Source organism: Acipenser ruthenus, chromosome 4, assembly GCF_902713425.1.
Source record: "Acipenser ruthenus chromosome 4, fAciRut3.2 maternal haplotype, whole genome shotgun sequence".
Classification (NCBI taxonomy): Eukaryota; Metazoa; Chordata; class Actinopteri; order Acipenseriformes; family Acipenseridae; genus Acipenser; species Acipenser ruthenus.
In genome coordinates this window covers 16,452,710-16,472,428 of record NC_081192.1, presented here as the reverse complement: position 1 = coordinate 16,472,428, position 19,719 = coordinate 16,452,710, and the positions used below count along the sequence as shown (strand labels likewise).

General features: G+C 35.2%; 2 protein-coding genes and 1 long non-coding RNA gene across 18 annotated transcripts in view; 1 reads left to right on the top strand and 2 right to left on the bottom strand.

The window, feature by feature from the left end:
* LOC117400011 (transcription initiation factor TFIID subunit 4-like) overlaps positions 1-9,134 on the bottom strand; it is a 64,002-nt gene extending 54,868 nt beyond the window's left edge. The window contains exons 1-8 of one of the 3 annotated variants that reach the window (XM_033999468.3): positions 9,026-9,134; positions 7,567-8,465; positions 6,887-7,017; positions 6,579-6,689; positions 6,028-6,180; positions 5,472-5,594; positions 5,044-5,133; positions 4,450-4,668 (exon numbers count right to left, since the gene is read on the bottom strand). In XM_033999468.3, coding sequence (XP_033855359.3) covers positions 4,450-4,668; positions 5,044-5,133; positions 5,472-5,594; positions 6,028-6,180; positions 6,579-6,689; positions 6,887-7,017; positions 7,567-8,458 — 1,719 coding nt within the window. In that variant the 5' untranslated portion in view covers positions 8,459-8,465; positions 9,026-9,134. Of the gene's footprint in view, positions 1-4,449; positions 4,669-5,043; positions 5,134-5,471; positions 5,595-6,027; positions 6,181-6,578; positions 6,690-6,886; positions 7,018-7,566; positions 8,466-8,833; positions 8,989-9,025 lie in introns of those variants that run through there. The other 2 variants (XM_059022100.1, XM_059022099.1) reach the window with 2 other exon arrangements.
* Positions 9,135-10,713: 1,579 nt separating this feature from the next.
* LOC117399474 (uncharacterized) lies at positions 10,714-13,559 on the bottom strand. Of its 2 annotated transcripts, XR_009328414.1 has the most exons (4): positions 13,475-13,559; positions 12,646-12,772; positions 11,742-11,855; positions 10,714-11,034 (listed from the first exon to the last, which is right to left on the bottom strand). It is a non-coding gene; the product is annotated as an uncharacterized LOC117399474 (long non-coding RNA). The 2 variants fall into 2 exon arrangements; XR_004544092.3 differs by lacking the exon at positions 13,475-13,559 and having other exon boundaries at positions 12,646-13,197.
* Positions 13,560-13,705: 146 nt separating this feature from the next.
* The window catches only part of LOC117400432 (protein SSXT-like), a 33,563-nt gene continuing 27,549 nt past the window's right edge, over positions 13,706-19,719 (top strand). For 2 of the 13 annotated variants that reach the window (XM_059022096.1, XM_059022095.1), the window contains exons 1-3: positions 14,172-14,363; positions 17,641-17,717; positions 18,392-18,476. In XM_059022096.1, the coding sequence (XP_058878079.1) occupies positions 14,295-14,363; positions 17,641-17,717; positions 18,392-18,476 (231 nt within the window). In that variant the 5' untranslated portion in view covers positions 14,172-14,294. Of the gene's footprint in view, positions 13,847-13,894; positions 14,136-14,162; positions 14,364-17,640; positions 17,718-18,391; positions 18,477-19,719 lie in introns of those variants that run through there. The other 11 variants (XM_059022093.1, XM_059022090.1, XM_059022089.1 and 8 more) reach the window with 11 other exon arrangements.

Here is a 19,719-nt window from a genome sequence, read left to right as displayed (position 1 = left end):
TGCCATCATTATTATTTGAAACAACTGAATAGGCCCAAAGCCTATAACCAAATTTAAATTCCTACCTTTTAGTTAAACATCATTTTGCTGTTAATAATTGTGTTTTCCACACTTTATTTTCCATTTAGTTTCCCACCTGATCCCTAACACCTGAAGTAAATGTATAATGTGGTGGCAGGATACATTTGCTTTATTTGAGTCAAAGTAAAAACACCTGGAAAACTTTTTTAAAAAACCGAAAGGGTGAGATAAATGACTTTTAGCAGTAGTTTCTGATTGTAGGTGGATGTATATATGTACAGTGGCATGCAAGCCTATTTTCTGTGCCTTGCCACAATATTGTAGTTAAATACACAATTCTTTTTTTTGTTAAACTCAAGCCCTTGAATCCCTTCAAGCACAGCGTATCAGAAATCCTGCTATTTCAAGAACAATTACAAACTGGGTCAAACTAAATTCATCTAAGATTCTTAAAGAGCGGAAAACAGTTATAACGTACAACAATTTGGCTTTGCATTTCAGAATTAGCCCTGAATTTAAAAAAAATAAAATAAAATAAAAATAAAAACAGCAATGGCCACCCCAAAACAAAGATCACCGTTTCACAGGGAATCGAAAACAAATGTTATTCCTATTACCAACTGATTTCAAAAGGTAAAACAAACAAACAAAAAAAAAACATACAATAGAAGCAGAAAGCAATTACTTCTATGAACTGCTGAGAAGTCAGAAAAGTTTAGAAAGGGAATCATTTGGAACTATAGAAAAGGATTGTTGTAGTATGCACATCATAGTATATACTGAATACTCTCTGAAGTTTAACTTTACAGTCTGTGAAAAGAATAATAAATGTATTTGTTTTATAATAAGCATCATGCTAAAACTGACAAATATTTAGACAGACATACAAATGTAATCCACAAATAAAGGAAAAAGGGTGAGGCACGATTTATGTAGTTTATAACAATGTAGGATGAATATTGTCATTTTTATGACCAATGTAAATGTTTTGTGAGGATGAAAAAGCTTGCCTGTGGGGTGACAAATACTAAAAAAATGCTTGGCTATAAAGGGGTTATAATAAAGACATTGATAAAAACATTATTGAAATAACTCATCAGTTAAAGCTTTATAAATAGTGCCCTCTGTTATAACATTTGAACTATAAACTTCAAATATGAATATGGAAACGTTAATATCCCATTTCAGAACAATTGAAAACCTTTGAAAATAACAAAATCACAGTAAGTTGTATTGCTGGCAAACTCTCACCATGCCAGTCAGGGCCGACATGCAGAGACACAACTGCACCCGGGCCCAGCCTTTGGGGGCACCCAGCTTTGAGTCCATTTTTTTAAATATATCCCGTCTAATCTACTGGGATTCGAAAAATAAACCGTAGTAAGTTAGTATTAGCGGACTGTCAATCAAAACACAAATCCACAAATCCAAATATTGTCTGTCTGGAGGCGGGACACAGAGCAAGGGCTCTGGCAATAGGTTAGTGTTGTTAAGGTCATGTGATTGCTCTGCTGGCAGATGTAATCAACGGATGGTAAAAATGCTTTTGGAATATTAACTTGTGTTCATATGTTTTTTTTTTGCTTATGAGTGGTATTGAATGCTTGTACTGTGGGCTAAGTTTTGATGCAGACATGTATTTTATTTTTTATAGAAATGTTTTCAAACAAACTTTTGTACTTGATAACATTAAATGTATCTTTTTTGGGGAGGGGGGGTCTACTTCACAGTCTTGCACCAGGGCCCAGTAAATCCTAGCGCCAGCACTACTGCTAGTTCATCAGTCACAAAATCCTGCCTCCAGGAGATGATTCTAAATGAAGCACTTTGCATTCTCCATTCAGGTTTCTCTTAAGAGGAATGTGTTGGAAATCCTTGAGGCACCACCATGCTCTATAGTCTTAATTTTCAAAATAATTCAAGATTAAAGTCGTTTAAGTTTTCATATGAAAACTCACACCCCTAGGTGAATTTGTTTTGAGTATTCTGAACAATATCAAAATTATGCTTGAAATCAAAATGAAGCATCTCCTGAATAGTCTAAACAAGTCACTGTATCTTATGCTTTTTACTGTAGAAAAAAAAAAAAATACTGTATATTTAGAAATATTCTTCTATAAAGAAAACAAAGCCTCCCCAGGGGTAGAATGTAAAGGGAATGGCATATTGGATATAATAGCTTATAAGAACAAAATTAAATGGATATGTAAAAAGAATCTCATGGAGGAGACCGGTTAAAACAACATTGTTTATGGAACATGACTGAAAATCATAGCTATATAGCTGTGTACCAATTGTAAAGAGATCATCTTAAAGTGTGTGGTTTGTACCATTAATATGGCTGTGAAATAGTTCATATTTATTGGACAACACTGGTCATCGTGCCATCCCCCCAATATGATTTGGAACAGTTTGCGCTGGCCAATCAATAAGTGAGAAGCAGAAAGAGCTAGCAAACCAGGAGGCTGGCATCTGAGACTCCTTGTTGCAAATGTGCAACATATTTTCTCCCTCTCCTGGCTCTGTCAAGTAAAATCTTAAAGATAAAGAGTATGTTTTATATACTTTGAGATCCATTGTTGCTTCCTTGCAACAGTGAATGCTGCCATCTGCAGGGAAAGAACAATTCCCCACACAGAACCAACAGAATTTGGCTTCCCCCATAATCAGGTGCGAACAACCTTTGCGGAAGCACCAATGTCTTGCCCTGTGATCAAAAACTGATGCAAAACTTTTGGCCATAGCTATTTACCCGACATAAGGCATAGGACATGGTCCCCAACACAAATCAAACTTACATTTTTACATGTAGATGGAATGAATGGATTAACCCTTAAGGACCGGGATCATGTTTACACAATCATACTGAAGTGGGCTTCTAGGACCGCAATCAACTTCGTTTTGATGACTTACAGGGCCACCGTACTTTGCAGTACAGGCTTGAAACATATATCAATTGATAGGGGAGGGACTGATGTTCACTTCCTGACAGTTTTTTTTTTCCATGCAACGTCACAGAGGGGCATTTAGTGTCTAAAGGGCGAAGACAGTTTACAGCAGCCAGGCAGAGACAAAAGCAGAAACATAACATCACAGAAACTTGTTTAGAGCTAATAAAAAAAATGGGAAACACTGTAAATCTGATGTATTTGACTTATAATTATATTAGAACATTTATCAGGTGTTTTTATATATATATATATATATATATATATAGATAGATAGATAGATAGATAGATAGATAGATAGATGCTTTTACATAGCTAACAAGTGGATATAAGCATATACTATTTCATTAACTAAATGTATCAGCTATTTTTTTCCTTATTACTGATAATAATAAAATGAATAACTATTTTATTTATAAATATTTATTTTGAGAAAATAAAAATCGAGTAGTGTCCATGTATTATGTCATTGCAATCACTCAGGTGAAACAATGTCTTGTAATTTGCCCAAACATCAATATTTTTCAACAAAACTTTCAAGAAGTATTGTAAGCTCCCTCGGGTCTTAGAATAATGCATTTTACATGTATCTCTAAGCAGAATACATAATAAAAAATACTTAACTTAAAAAATAAATATTGTGTTGAAAAAAAAAAGCAAAAAGTTTAAATGGTTTCTGAAGTACTTTATAATGTTGTTCAGAATGTTTTGAAAAAATGGACACCACTTCCAAGATGCTACTGTAAAAATAGATTTTTATAGGAAGAGTCAACTACAGCCAAAAAACACCTTGACCTGGGGGAGCATCCCACTGAAAAATGCTTGGTCCTGAAAGGGTTATCTTCTAAAATAAATAAATAAATAAATAAATAAATAAATAAATAATATTAAACTCAGTATTAAATGTTGTGGTCCAGTGTAGCAATTTGCATACTTGTTTATTAGATCTTAAAGATTAACGGGGGAGTAGGGTTTTGAGACAAAATGCAGAGGAAACACTAAGACAACGTATTGTAAAAGTCTGAATAAATCAGTGGATACTCTTAAATTAGGCAATTTAATTTAAATACTTAACTGCAACATAGCTTTGACAAATTCTGTTTGTGTTTCATGTAATTGCAATGTGTTCCTGATCCACAGTCTAATAACGCTACTATATTTATGCAAGGAACTTCTTTCACACCACCCCCTCATTTAAAACAGTTTTATTACTTACTTGTTACATAGATTGTTCCATTTCATGCACGTTCTCAAAAAACAAGTTTGAATAAATCATTTAAAATACAGAATGCTAATGTGTATAGTTGCACAAGGTAGGAAAAATAAAAATAAAAACAAATTCACAGTTTTAAGGCAGACTGAAAATCAGTCCTGCTTAAAACTAGACCAGAGTTCATTTTAAAATTGCTCAAAGAAATAAAACTAAATTAAAAAAGGCATTACTAATTTTAAGAGATTGGGTATTATAAGGTGTGCTTACCATCTGTGCTGGCTTTGGTGGTTGTGCAGGTTTCACTGGCTGTGCAAGCTCTGCCGGTTCTATAGTTTTGCTGTTGGCAACAACTGTTACAGAAGTCTGTTTCACAGCCTGTTGCGCTGCGATTGCGGCTGTGGAGACAATGCCATCTTTCTGCAGAACACACTGCTGGATGAAGAGCTGAGAGTTTGGGGTCAGCTGGCGAACAGCTGGTAAACTTTTCTGGAGGACAAAAAATAAGAACAATAATATTAGAGACGTGTGATGGAACTGATCCTTTAAATAAATGTCATTTTTTTATTATTTTATTCAACAACTCAGCACACTGGTTAATGTAAAATCTAAATTTAAATAAAGCTCTTAAATTGCAGCCCCTAACATTGTTGCTGTACAGTTTATGGAACCATCCTTTTGTTACATGATACATTTCTGATTCAAAAAAGTATTTTGTCACACAAACCCCACTATTTTAATTTCCAACTTAAAACAGTTTGGATACATTTCAATAAATTAATTTTATTTTGTTCGTAGACATGTAAAACTTGTACATGTAAAAGTAAAGGTTACCAAACATGGAATCAACGGGGTGGACTTTACCTTGAGGAAAGGCACAAGGTAAGGCTGTGGGGAGGACTTCAGTTCAGTGTACAATCTGTTCGTAAACTCCTCTGGTTCGATTTTTGCATCCTAAAATAACATTATTTAAAACATTTTAACAGATAGGTAAACAAAAATGCAGGCGAATTAAAATGAACATTATTTTTATGACATTTTATATAAAAGCAAAAACATGATATTGCAAACTCTATCATCAATCAAACTGAAATAAAAAATTAAAACAGTTAGCTCTAGGAACCATTCCACTTTCAAAGGGGCAACAGGTTAATTTTAAACCGTAGAAGTTTAAAATCTCAGTAATGCGAAGTGTGGTGGCTGTCACATGAATGTTGATACACACTCAAACACACACAATACTGCAAAGATTGACATTATCTTTAGAAAGTATATTAGAATACTCCTCCTACCAGAAGGTTCCGCACCAACTCCTTAACATTCTTTGCCATTTCAGCAGAATGGGTTCCGCTGGAGGCTAGCTTAATTAATGTCACAAGAAAATTCTTGCACTTTTTTGCATTCTCTACTGTCTCCTGAAGAAAAGAAAAAAAATATTTTTTGAGTACTATAACAAAAACAAATTTTGTCAAGTGCATAGTTCCCACTACAGCAGAATTTGAAATATTAATATAAAATGAAAATAAAGTTTATGATCATAACCTTTATTTTTTTGTGATTTATAAGAAATTATGTTTTGTGTGTAGGGTCTCTCAGCTTCACTTTGCAGTTCTCTCATTCACATTATACAATTAGAGTCACCCAACACAAAACAAGTAGTTTTCCTTGAAGTGTTTTGCACAGAAGATCTTTTGCCTTACACAGAAAAATGTCCGTAAAGAATTATTGTAGACTTTTGCAGATGATGCTTTCATAAAATTGGGAAGCAGTGCATGAAACAAATACAAAGTAATTTTTTTTAAAGAAACCAATGGTTTTACATGTCAAAAAAGCAAAGGGCAGCCTTACTGCAGTGACAGTGCTCTGTGCAACAGACTTTACTTTGGATCCCTCTGCTGTGGTAGGAGCTGCAGCTGGAGCTGGAGCTGGAGCTGGAGCTGGGGCTGGGCCTGGGGGTCTCACTGTTTGAACTGATGTTGCAGAAAAAGCAATTCCTGTAGTCTGATATACAATGGGCGTGGGGGAAATGTGTGAACAAAATATTGTTTATTTGATTTTTTTTTCCCATGAACAGAGATTCTTAAGTGGCAATACATTGAAAACTAAGCTCTATTCAAATAAGCTAGGCAAAAAAATCTAAGCATAGTTCTGACCACTATGCCATCATTCAGATGACAGAAATATATAATGTTATTATTATTTTTTTTATATATAAAAACATCAGTGTAACATTTTTACAGCACTGTATGATCATATGATTTAAAGATCTAAGGCAGACACTAATACCTTTTTCTCATAAGACAACAGAAAAATCGTTTTATGCTGATTCATACTGAGTACTGTCATATGTATAACCTAATTGAACAATTTCATAGATAGACTTCAAATTTACCACTCACTTTTACTACTGGAATCCTTTGCACCGAAGTTACAGCAGGGCTGATTTGTTGAGTTTGGTTTTTGACAATGGTTGCAGACTCCTGTTTTCTAAGAGTCGTTGTTGTAGCGGCCTTTCAAATAAATATATGAATTCATTCATTATTGAATACTGTACATGCACACTGCCTGTGTCCAAAATAAAGTGCATCTGCTTGTTGTATATGTGGAACTGTTAGATATAAATATTACAAAACCCATCTTATACATGGACATGGTGTGTAGGATTTTTAATAATTGTCTACACATCTTATCCACCATGGTTGCCCACCTTTGGTGTAGAAGCTCGTAGAGTAGGCGTAGTAGCGGCAGGTCTGGGGAGTCCAGCCCCTTGTGCTTGAGCTAAGGCTTGTTGAGATACCAACATCAGCTGACCTCTGTCACTTCTAATAAGTACCATCCCTGAACACAGAATACAACAATTAAAAATGAATACAACAGCCAAGGAAAACATCCCATCAGAATATAAGGGGGGGGGGGGGATATTATTTTTGCATAATAAGAATGCAAAATAGGTTAGAGTCGAGCAACGTGCTGTTACTGAAAACAACTGAGCACTTGAGTTAATAAATCCCTTAAATGCTTCAAAATTATTGATATGTTCTATTGTTCCAGATCATTTTGCTTATTAGTGTTCCTGAATACTGGTGGAAAATGCTGAGGGATAATTCTTAGACTAAAAAAGACTGCCCCCACACTGCAGTGATTCTTGATTTACAAGTGGTTCACCAGGTGTATATTGGGGTGACATTGATGGGTATGATTGGTACAGCAAACCATTTGTATTATTATTTACTATGAACCATAAATAAGGTTTTACAATTTCAGCAAAGGCAGAAAAACACTAATTGCAATCTAATAACATATAAAACCCCAAAACAGAATTGTGAACATTTACATGCACTACTGTATGCAGCACTGTTTCTGTATCAATGAATAGGCTTCTCTTACCTTGTGGGATTTTAAAGTTTGCAGGTAGCTGTATTGTAGTGGTCTGTGCAGCCTGTGGTGTCCCATTTTGCTGAGGAGTACTCACTCTTGGTACAGCAAGTACAGTCCCCTTCCCAGGTGTCTGAGTGATGGCGCCTACTCTTGTCACTTTTGAAGTAGATGCCACAGTTGTTGTTGTTACCATTCCAGTCTGAGATGCAGGTGCCAGGCTTTTATCCACGCTTGCCTGTCCCGATACATTTACAGTCTGCAAAGGTTGGCAATGGCTGACAACTGAGGAATGGCTGTTCGCACTGGTCATGGTTGTACTCTCCTGACCTGGATTACTACTTACGATTGCATGTGCGTTTGCTCCAGGCTTACTTGTATGTACAACTATTTTCGGTACTGTACTGTCTAAAGATGCTGGCATATTTGCAGACGTATTTAAAATATTTGTAGTTATCTCTCTATTTAAACTAGTTGAAATTACAACAGATTTCTGCATTATAGAACCAGGTGATTTAGGCGCAATCATTACCGTTTGTGGTTTACAGGAACTCAGTGCAAAAGTTTGATTATTTGGAGCAGAATCTGACATAGCTGCTGCTGATATAAGCGATGTCTGGCCATTGGAAACTGCCTTGACGTCATTTGGATGAGTCGTAGTTGTAGACAAAGCTACACTATTTGTATGAACATGTCCAGTTATGCCATTTGTAACAAACAAGCCACTCGACTGGCAGCTCACGGCGTTTACAGAAACATTTCCACCGTTGACACTCTGGATTTTGTTGCAACTTTCTGGTTGTATTTTTGTTACTTCAGCATGATTATTTGAAGCATCCGACGCTGGCATCCTCCTAAATGCTTCATTTGCAGAGGGGACACGAACCCCACCTGTCACGTCCATATGTGTCCTGACCGGAAAAAAAGCAACGTGGTTGTTATCTTACCTAAACGCATACTACTATAGCAATCTACACGCTGTTTCGAACCTTTACAAATACTGTGTTATTTTATAAGTCATCACAGGTAAAACGTAAACACAATGCATGATAAAAAGATGTGGTAATATAATAATAATAATAATAATAATAATAATAATAATAATAATAATAATAATAATAATAATAATTACACACAAGCTACATTGACCTATCCAAATATCAACGTGTGAAGTATTAAAACTGTTGTTAAACAAAGATTCTGTATCACGTAGAGACACACTGTAAGTCAACCAAAAATGTTTTTTTTTTTATTTTACTGCATTATGTATTTAACTTACATGGCCTTGAGATTAAACTACTTGAGCAAGTCATTAACAAAACACATGGTCGTGCAAACTTTTGGTCAGTAGTTTCATTTGACATGGTCGTTAACTATAGTGCTACATAACAACACACCATCACTCGTTCTTGTGTTTATGACACATTCCATGACTCGTTATCATTAAAGTGTACTTTTTTTTAAGCTTTACCTCCCAGAGTTTCTTTTCTATCCAAGTCTACACACAGAGGACACGGCCATGTTTATACTACTAGCCATGTGTGGGGTGCGCACGCTCAGTGGGACTCGTTCTGACATACGTCAGGATTCCCGGTTTAGGTGCTGTTCGATTGGTTAGCGGCTTTTGTTTCAATTTGCGGAATTACGTCAAAGTTTTATGCAAACTAGCATGCGGTTCGCGACGGAAAAGAATGTGTCTGTACTTCTGCGTTTGGAATTCAGGAATGTTTGGTACAGACCACCTAAGTGACCCTCAAATTGACACTAAGACGCGCAGACCCGCGACAGTCATTGTACAACCAGCAAAATAAAACGTATAAGATCACTGTTTGTCATTATCAACATATGATTTATGTACACTCCATTCAAGTTGCAAATTATACCATTTTTAATTAACCGATGATGTTTTTTTTTTCTTTTATTGATTCAAAATGTAATTTTATGGAAGACATGGAAATCACATGAAGCCTCTCTCCCAGCTTGCCCAGCTTGTTCTTCATATTGAGAACATACCCCGAAAGCTAATGCAAAGATGGTGTTCCACAATATGCTAACCAATGCTTCCTGAAGCAGGCAAACCTGGGACTTTAATAACATTTTCATTTTAAAACTGGCTTGTACTCCATTAATGTGCTACTGGATTACATTCCCCCCCCCCCCATTGTTAAGTGCAGTCTTGGTTGCTAGCATCAAATTGTGTTTCCATATCACTTGACCTATCCATGTCTCCATGCACACAAAAGTAAATCCTGTTGTCTGCTTGTGGCACAATTAGCTACTTTTTTGTAATGTCTACTATTAATTTGGCAAAAATGGTTTTATAAGTAATCAGACAATGCTGAAGTCTTTAATTCTACTACCTTTACCCTAGTTCTTACATATTACATATTACCAGGCAAATAATTAACATTGTGGTTATCATGCCTTTTTTCACAGCTACGCGAATACAGTATTACCCAGTTCATAACTAACGTGAACATTTTTATGTGTCTTTTTTATTTGGGACTATACTGGTTTACTAATAAGGCTGTGGTGTCTGTTCCTTAATACGTAGAATGAAAAAAGCCCACCAAATGTTGAGAGCATACATAAAGCTAAAAACAAAACCTTTTGATTTTAACATTTAACTGAACTAAAGATGCATCACTTTAACTATAACACAATGGACCTACTGGATTAGGAGAATACCAGACACAGTATTGTCCGACAATAAATTAAATAGGTTTGGCCAGGACAATGCTATATCACCATTATATGGTTTGTGCTATTCAGTTTAATATATACTGTGTATATATATATATATATATATATATATATATATATATATATATATATATATATATATATATATATATATCCGCTACCTTGCTTGGTAGGCCAGTAGAGTATTACAGATTACTGTATAGAATGTGAAAAATAAGATTGCTATTCATTGTATCAGAGTCATTTGTTGGCCACTTAAACCCAAGAAGACACGTTGGACAATTTTCTGTATGGCTATACTGTACTCAAGAGTAGATATGGTCTCTCTGTAAAAAAAATGATACAATCTGACTAGGTTTTTTTGGGATTGATTTTAATTACACCTTTTATTCTTTTATCTAGCACATGCCTTAAGTGTTTACAATAGAAAACACAATTGATTCAATCAACAATACATACATCAGATGAGTCTTTATTTAGTTTTTTTTTTAATGCCTTTACAAATCTGAACAGCACTTTTTAGGGTTAAAAATGCTTTAATTCAACTGTAACAAAAGTTTAATGGAAAAAAAAACACACAACACCAATCAAGAGGCTAGCATTAAAGTTTTTGACCTGTTGTAGCTCGTGTAAACAAAGTACATTTTGGACTTAGTATTTTGTCCTTAAAAAAAAAAAAAAAAAAAGGTGGTTTTCTTCTGCTGCTTCTTCTCGGCTTCTTCCTTTTTACTTCTCGATTTCTGCAACCAGTGTTTCTATTTCCTTGGATTCCAGAATCTGGAGACAAAAAGAAGCTGTATTAGGATGACATTACACCAGATTTATATCTGATAATATACAGTAGTTGAGACGTGCAGTCTGTCTTACAGTTGTAGTTTTTAGTTGATATTTATCCAGTGGTTCTGAAGCACATTCGGTTAAAATATACACATTTTCATCACACCTGCAAGGACCTGGGTTTTATTGGGAGTCAAAATGTAGGGGATTGTAATTAAATTATTATTATTATTTTTAAACAGGACATAACATTGACTTGTGGAAAAGTGTGAGATCAATATCACCGAAATGAGAAAAGGTTAAAACATGTGTACCAAATGTAAAGACACAATCTCAAAGCTTGTAGTGTGTATGGTTGACATGGGAAAAGGTTCAAACAAAATGGCAATGATAAACATTTTTGGTATTCATTTTTGAGATGTGAACATATGTTTCTTCATGGCAAGTCATTTAATACTATGAGAGCTATTTACATCTGCAGTAGGACTTTTTATAAATAAAAACATGTGCAACAATGAGGAAATAAAATGTAATATTGAGTAATAAGTACCATCTTTGATCCCCATACCCCAACTATCATGCTTTTTTGTTGTTTTGAGCTCAGCTCTCCCTTCAGTTAGAAAGGTTATTTAACCAGTCTCGCCAAGACTGAAAATAGCCACTATGAACCCACACAAAACTATACTGCCCACAAGGCAGTCACATACCATCCATGTGCCAGAAGGATCCGTTTGATATAACCTTGGAGGGCCATTGTAGTCAAAGCCCACAATCAAGGCAGAGATTCCAAATGGCCTGCATCCATTGCTCTGAGTGTAGCGCTTAAAAGGGGAAAAAAAAAACAAAAAACCTGAATTTAAATGATTTACAGAAAAATTTAAATATGTATTGTCTCAATTATCACAACACAAGGAGTCAATGTGTGCTACTACTGCAAAAAAGTATACTGGGCCACATATATTAAAGATCTCTATGCCAAAGTGCAGTCTTGCCTTTACAGTCTCTGGTTACAAAGAAACCCAGAAACGGCTGCTCTTGGGGCTTCTGGCAAGGCAGACTAATCTTTAAACTTAAGGTCGTTTTCTGTAAATTAGCAAATAAATGACACTGCTTTCTTAATACATGAACCTGATATCTAAATGCAGCACTCTAGTAAAGTTACAAACAAAAAAAACACCATAGTCGTTAAGGTATTAGCGGATTAGAAACCGTGTACTTGTTGGGATGTTTAAAAAAATAATAAATTAAACGTGAAGTTCACTGTTTAGAAGCATTTCAAGACAAACTTTCCCTGGTCAAATGTATTGATTTTTTTTTCTTTCGATTTTAGTGTTGCTAACCTAGTTTGCCATTTATCATATATTTTTTTTTACTATATATATAACCCTAAAAGGGGAAAAAGTAATGTTATTAGCCAAGCACCCTAAATCAAAGGTATGACATTATAAAGCCGCTCCACCATGCATTATGATATGCACATACCGATTCTAACACTAAGTGACAGTATTCACTGATAGTTGTACAGTAAGTACTGCAAGTATTTGATTCATTTAATGAATGCAAATCACTTTTTTTATTGACAATACTTAAACTGGACTATATAAAATGTACCTGCAAACGCCATACAGACATGCTCATCAAGAGCACATATTTTCCGAACAGTCCTTTCCTCTTGCAGCTTGGCAACAGATTTCTTCACAACGCCAAGAACGACAATATCTTTTCCTCGAATTCCAACCTTAACAAGATCAAACACAAAACCAACCATCCATATTAAATAATTGACATATGTTTATTTCCTGAAAATAAAACGCCACCGTTTATTTGTATTGGTCCAGCAAATACTTCCACTTGGGAAGAGGAGGCGATCGGGCGAGAAGACTGTGAGCTCTGTCGTATCTGGCAGTCATTGTGTTTTGTTAAAAAGTTGACTTTTTCAATCAGAAATATCTATAACACCACTTCTACGTAGCTTCTCATGCTGTGGCTTAATTTCAATTGATGCAGTCGTTCAAAGCGCACGGTGACCAGGGAGGAATAGTCCAATAAAGTGTGTGTTATGGGTGGGGGGTGAGGTAAATTAATTATTTGTGTTTGTTGTTACTGTTACCAGGCATTACAAGTTACTAAGCAATCAATAAATCACTTACAAATGTCACATTGTATATTGCTATCAATCGATCTAATCCTCACTATATAAATACTGTATATTAACCAAAAACACTCGACTCGTATGCAGCAAATTACGTTCCCCTACAATTTGCCTTTTCCCATTGCCTTTCTGTGCGCGAGAGCCCAATTGAAGGAAATTAAAACCTAAACACTAGATAATAATAATACCAAATCGTGAATGACTTTATAGTGAAATGTGAATATGCTTTTAAATACTTTACACAAATGATATATTGTTTATATGTTTGTTTTTTGCTATCCCCACTACCTTTCGCTATTCAGTTTGATCTCTGTTGTGTTGCTTGAACAACTCCAAAGACTCGTCTACCGAAAAAGACCAGGGGGAGTGCGCAATTATTCATTAATTTAACGTGTGTACGAATGACCTAGGCGGTAAACTTCCACTGAATAATTCATACATATTTAGTTAGATGATGATGAAATAAAAGTTCAAATTCACAACCCTTTTCAAAGTGTATTAATACATTGATGGTTCAACCTCCCATTATCAAACAATGGTATCTTCCTTTCCTTTGCATATGGCAGAAGGGTACTTGGCAAGACGGAGTTTTAAATAGGTTATTGCTTGTTTACTAGGTTATGAGTAAATATATCAGTTATCGGTGGTTTGTGTTTTAAAGTTAAGTAATAGTTATAACGGCACATTTTACTAAATAGTTTGTAACTTGAGTTTAAAAATATATATATACACCCCTTCAATAGTGTACCATTCTTAAATTTCCTCCAGCGGTTACTGGAGTTAAGCCTAGGAATAATCGTTCACGTTGGAAGGGGGTGGTGTAATTTTTAAGTTAAAGAATGCTAGCAAATTTAAAATAACCACAAAGTAAAATACATATATTATTTTTAAGGTTTGCCGGTAAGACATATAATTTTAGTTTTTTTGTCGCTGCTGCAACTTCTATAAGGTATTTGTCGTTTTGTTTAGGTCAATTCTCCCTGTCCGGAATGTTCCATTGTTAGATTTCACCCGAGTTGTGCTGTACGGAGTGTGGTTTTTGCTGTAAGAGTGTTGTTTTGGGCTGTAATTCTTGTTTTTTTTATTTCTTTTTGCAGAAAAAAACATTATGTCAGTGGCATTTGCAGCTCACAGACAGCGGGGAAAGGGCGACATCACACCGGCAGCTATTCAGAAGGTATATGTTGTTTTTTTTATTTTTTTTTAAGTACTGTAGATTTTGTGTGTTTGGAGGTTAGCGATGTGCCCTATTCGTGTTGAAAAGCTATGAAGAGACATTGGTTACGATGTAGCAAAGTGAGGTTAACGCAAAATTGATTAATTTAATGCCGCGAGAAAAAAAAACATTCAAAATTATTCGTCATCAGGAAAAGGTATTTATATTTAGTTTGAAAATCATACGGGCCTAGTATAATTTGACGTTGATTCTCTCTCCTTTGTTAGAAAGTACCACGACGACTCGTCCTAGGCTAATAAGGTTGAGGATGTGAGAACCAGGCGCGCTAGTTGTGTTGTACTTTCCTTCCTCTAATGCAAACTATGCAGTTTGTTATGCATGAAACACCGCGCTTTTTCATTTTGGTTAGCAATGCTTTCCGGGAAACCAACTATAAAACTGTATGAATTTTATTGTACTGTATGTTACATTAAAGCGAATGCTACTTCACAAACTGTTTTTTTTATATTAAAATGATATGCGTATAATGTAGTATTTATAAATAGATGGTCTGGTCGCGATGGGCTTTTCTCCACAATGGCAGAAGTTTGTGCAATATTTAACTTTTACTTCTTCCTTTAACTCTTAATGCCTCTTTGCACGTTAACATGATCTGTTGAAAACTAAAGTTTTGAGAGGCATAAGTACTGTATATCAAAGACGTTGGTTGCATATTTTTCTTTTAATTATTTGTAACATTGTCATTGTTAAATTCATATACAAAATGCAAAAGTTAGAAATATTTAGAGAATTTAGAATAAATGTTAGCGAGATAACCAGGGCAAAACTCATACGTGTAGCACATTATTTGCAAACGCACTCACTGAGCTCAGTAAGGCAGAGATTTTATTTATTTATTTTTTTTGTGCGGAGGACCCACTCAAAGGCAAATCACAAGGAATATTTTTTTTGTATCATGTATATAAGTACCACAACGTTACCGAACCATAACCGCAAAATAACATTTCTGTACGTTTAACTGTGTGCGTGTGTGTGTGTGTGTGTATATATATGCATGTGTGTGAGTGTACTGATTTACAAAAGAGAAGTTTCCACAGTTTGAGAACCAGTTACAGTAGAGGGAGCCAGGGAGCTGACATCTAGTGGGGATAAGTACATTTTGACACATTTGTGCGCAAATTAAAATAAATCCTCAGACCATTTTGTAAGGCAATATCATAAACAAGGGGCTGCTTGGGCAAATTATTTATACATATATTTTTTAAAAGCTACTTTACTATCCCCTGTGGAAGTGTTTCGTTATTCCTATTGGCACTGGAATAAGATAACTTGACAGGTCATTTTGGTGTCCTACTTTGTCACTGTCAGTACTGATACTTGGCTGGGGTCTTGAAGAAATCTTGGGAACCACTTCTGTATGAAGAAGATGTTATAAATATTATGACGGTAGTTTCAGTATCTGGAGAAAAGAGCACAGTGAGCTATAGAGGGCAGTGCTGCCTTACAGGATTGGAGGTCATGGCAGTAAATGCCTTCAATTGATAGGAAAGTGTCAGGAATATTAGAAGTTTGTTCCACTCCATGTGGTGTGGGTGTAGGTTGCAGGTATATACAGGTGCACTTCACTTATAATCGACTCCAAGGGACAATGCAAATCAGTACTTTATAAACAAAGTATGTAGTAAACACAATTCGAAATGCTGTCTAATTGAGAACATAAGTACTTTAAACAATACAAGAAAGCTTAACTTACAAATAACAGGAGTTTATTATTTGTACAAAATACACCCTTTTGGGCCGCACAATGTAATACCATTTTATATATTTTCGCTAAATGTAATTAGTTGTATACATTGTACGTTTAAACTACAACGGCTGTGCCAACAAAAACATAGAAGAATGTAGAAAAGTAAACAGCAACTGTTTTTCCTGCCTGACATCATAAATACCACAGTGAATGTCATTTACTGTCCCGGATGTACCTTATTTGCGCAAAATATCTACCTGTGGAACAGGAAGACTGTATTAAACGGTACTGTATGTATTAAACGCAAAAACCTGCCTGTGGAACAGGAAAACTGTATGTATTAAACGGTATGTTATAAACGACTCAGTTTTAACCAGAGTACTCAGTTTTAACCAGAGTAATTCCCCATTAAAACCCATGTTGTTTGGCAGGGACATTCGTCCTCAATACGTTGTAAACGGAACTCCGTTCTAAGAGGATCCGTTATAAGTGTAGTGCACCTGTATGTAGAAGACTACTTTTGTTAGTACCGTCATTGTTAGAGGATATATGATACCGTCATACCTGGCAACACCCTGACACAACTATTTATAGATTACACAGTACAGATTGTAACATAACTTGAATGCTAAGCGTATCGAGTTGATTTGTGACAGAAATTGGGCTTATCCCAGAGTATCGTACAGTGTGTCAGTCAGGGGAGTTCTTGTATTTGTGGCTGAAGAAGCCCATGTGCTTTCTAAGGCAGGAATGAAGTAAATAAATGAATCCATCATGAATATATCCTTGGAACATTTACCAGGTGGCTCTGCTGTTTGACTACATCCTCTCTTGTCACAATGCTGGAAGAAATCTGGAGAGCCTAAGATGAAGTGAGAGGGCTCAGACACAGTATTTAAATAAATAAATAAATAAAATCACATTAGCTTAGCGTCCTTTTACAATTTTGTTTTCTAATCAAAGGACACAACATTGTTTAATATCACCTAGAAGACTTTTCGAGTGAGTATTTATGAGGTGGGTGGAAAACCATGTATCTGCTAAAAGCAGTGGCTGTTGGTTATCTTGCATCTCCATTAACAGCATAATGGAAATGGTATAAGCCACTTTATCAACTTTGATGAAAGCTAAAACAGACAGAATTTATATAACTTTGGCCAAGTGTTAGAGGTTTAGGGCTATATTTACTCAGGTCTTTAACTCCTGTTTTCTGAAAGCGGTAAAACCCCTATTACAATTACAGCACTAGAACCAAGCAGCTAAGTAATATAACCAAAGTTCTCTGAAGCACTCGCAAGGTGTTTGTTTCAGTCTTGTACACATGCAAATGTGATGGAGAGCATATGATGGTTTTTCCGATTGGTTAATTAAACGAAAACTAAGGCCCTCCAATGTGTACTATATAGTTGAGGCAAACCCTATACATACCTGTAATTACAATTTTAAATTGTGGAAAACACCTTATTTGTCTTTAAGATGTTGTATTAAAACAACATTTGTGATTTTTTTTTTGTTTTGTTTTTTGAACAGTTGCTTGATGAAAACAATCATCTTATCCAGTGTATAATGGACTTCCAGAGCAAAGGAAAAACTGCAGAGTGCTCACAGTAAGTAACCTTAGTAGCGTCTAGTCAGTGAGGCACTTCACAGCTCTGATTTTGCTTTTTACTTTCTCCATTATGTGATTTAGTAAAAAAAAACTTCATACAATAAATACAACTTAAGCAAGTGCTAGAAACTGTAAGAAACACTGAAGGCATTAGACAAAATGTTCGTCCATTCCAGTACCTCAAATTATGATTGAGTTCTTGAACCTACTACAATAATGTCAGTTGGAAATAGTAACATTGTTTCTTAATGAATACATATAGAATATTTCAAAGAAGCAAATTGCAAAACATAAAATTTACACATGCATAATATGACTTCTCATATTTGGTGGGCATGGATTTCCCTAGGCAGATAGTAACTTTAAGCATTACACATGGTTTACTCAAGTGTAACAAGGACTGATTTTATTAACAAATAATGAATAACATTTGGTACCTTTAGTAAGACTATGTTTGCTGATTTGCATTTAGGCAAGGCATTTTGTATGACTGTAAAATTGGGTAAAAAGTAGACCTCACCTCAGTGTAAAACTGATGTGGGATTTGTGTGTTCCTTACCATTACATTTTGTCTTCATTACAAAAATTAAAAGTTTAATCATACTGCATCTGTTTCTGGAATCTTTCCTTACATTTTCAAGGGCTTAAGCATCTTTTTAATTCTTCCAACAGGTATCAGCAGATGTTGCACAGAAATTTAGTCTACCTGGCTACAATAGCAGACTCCAATCAGAATATGCAGTCCCTCCTGCCTGCTGTGAGTAACTATGAAGCGGAACTGTAAAATAGTCCTGTTTAGGCATTGGGTTTGTTTGCAGGCTTGAATGCATTTCTTAGAGGAAATTAAAATAAAATACCCTAAGAAATCAATTTGTCAGCATTGGTATTGATCATAAGCATAACCTGGTGGTGTGGGAGACTTTTTTTTCTATTCTAAATCTACTCTTTAAACTACAGAAGCTTTTTTTAGACTACAAGAGCTTTCAAAGTAAAATGACTTGAACTTTGTGTGTGTCTTGTAACTGGTAGCAGCAGGTGCACGTCCTTTTTTGTATAATCTAACCATTTGCTGTTAGTTTTTTTTAATTTATTTAGCAAGATTATATTTATTTACATTAGGACTTGCATTTTAGTACGTAGGCTTTAAATATATTTCTTATCAGAGTTAACATTATGTTGTGGTGTGCTGTGGATATTTTTCCTTAAGATGTGTTGATTTATTTCATATACTGCCCTATATATCCCTGTAGCCTACTTGGTTCCTGTGCTTTAGGTCACATGGAGGAAATCTGACCTTCAGCACAAAGTGATTAGATACCAGGAAGCAATAGAAACTTATCATGTTGTATTGTATTAAAATGAAAGAAAAAGAACAGATCTGCACAAGAATAAAGGGGGGGGGGGGGGCGGTGATAAAGCTGCTGCTTGGTCATTTAAATAGGAGTTCAAAAATTGTATTTAAATGCTGCGATCCCCGGTCATAAGGGGCCATCTAAAATTATATTTTTCTGAACGTGTACATAATGTGCGCTGGGGCGGGTGGGGTGGGGTTAGTTGTTGTAGGTGTACTTTTCTTTATAAATCAAAAAATGAAGTCACTTCCAGAAATATTCACATGCTTTCATGCAATAGTACTATAGCCACCAGAGATTTCACTTTTGTCAGAGTTTATGATATTACATTTGTTTGAGAAAAAAATGGATGCTGTCTGCACACATTTCCTTCACACAGTGCACAGGAGAGAATAGAAAGACAAAAGTCAATTTCCTTTCTAATATGTGTTTCATAATAAGTGTATTGTATGATCGATAATTTGAATGGCAAATGGTATTATAGTGCGCTAAGGGTGTTTTTATTTGCTATAATGTGTTCCCTCAGTATGAAAATATGTGCACAATTCTTTGAAATAAATACAACTATTATGTCTAAAAATCTGCTTGAGATACTGTAGAAATAGTTCATGACCTCCCCAGAAAGTAGAATGTCACATAGTACCAAAC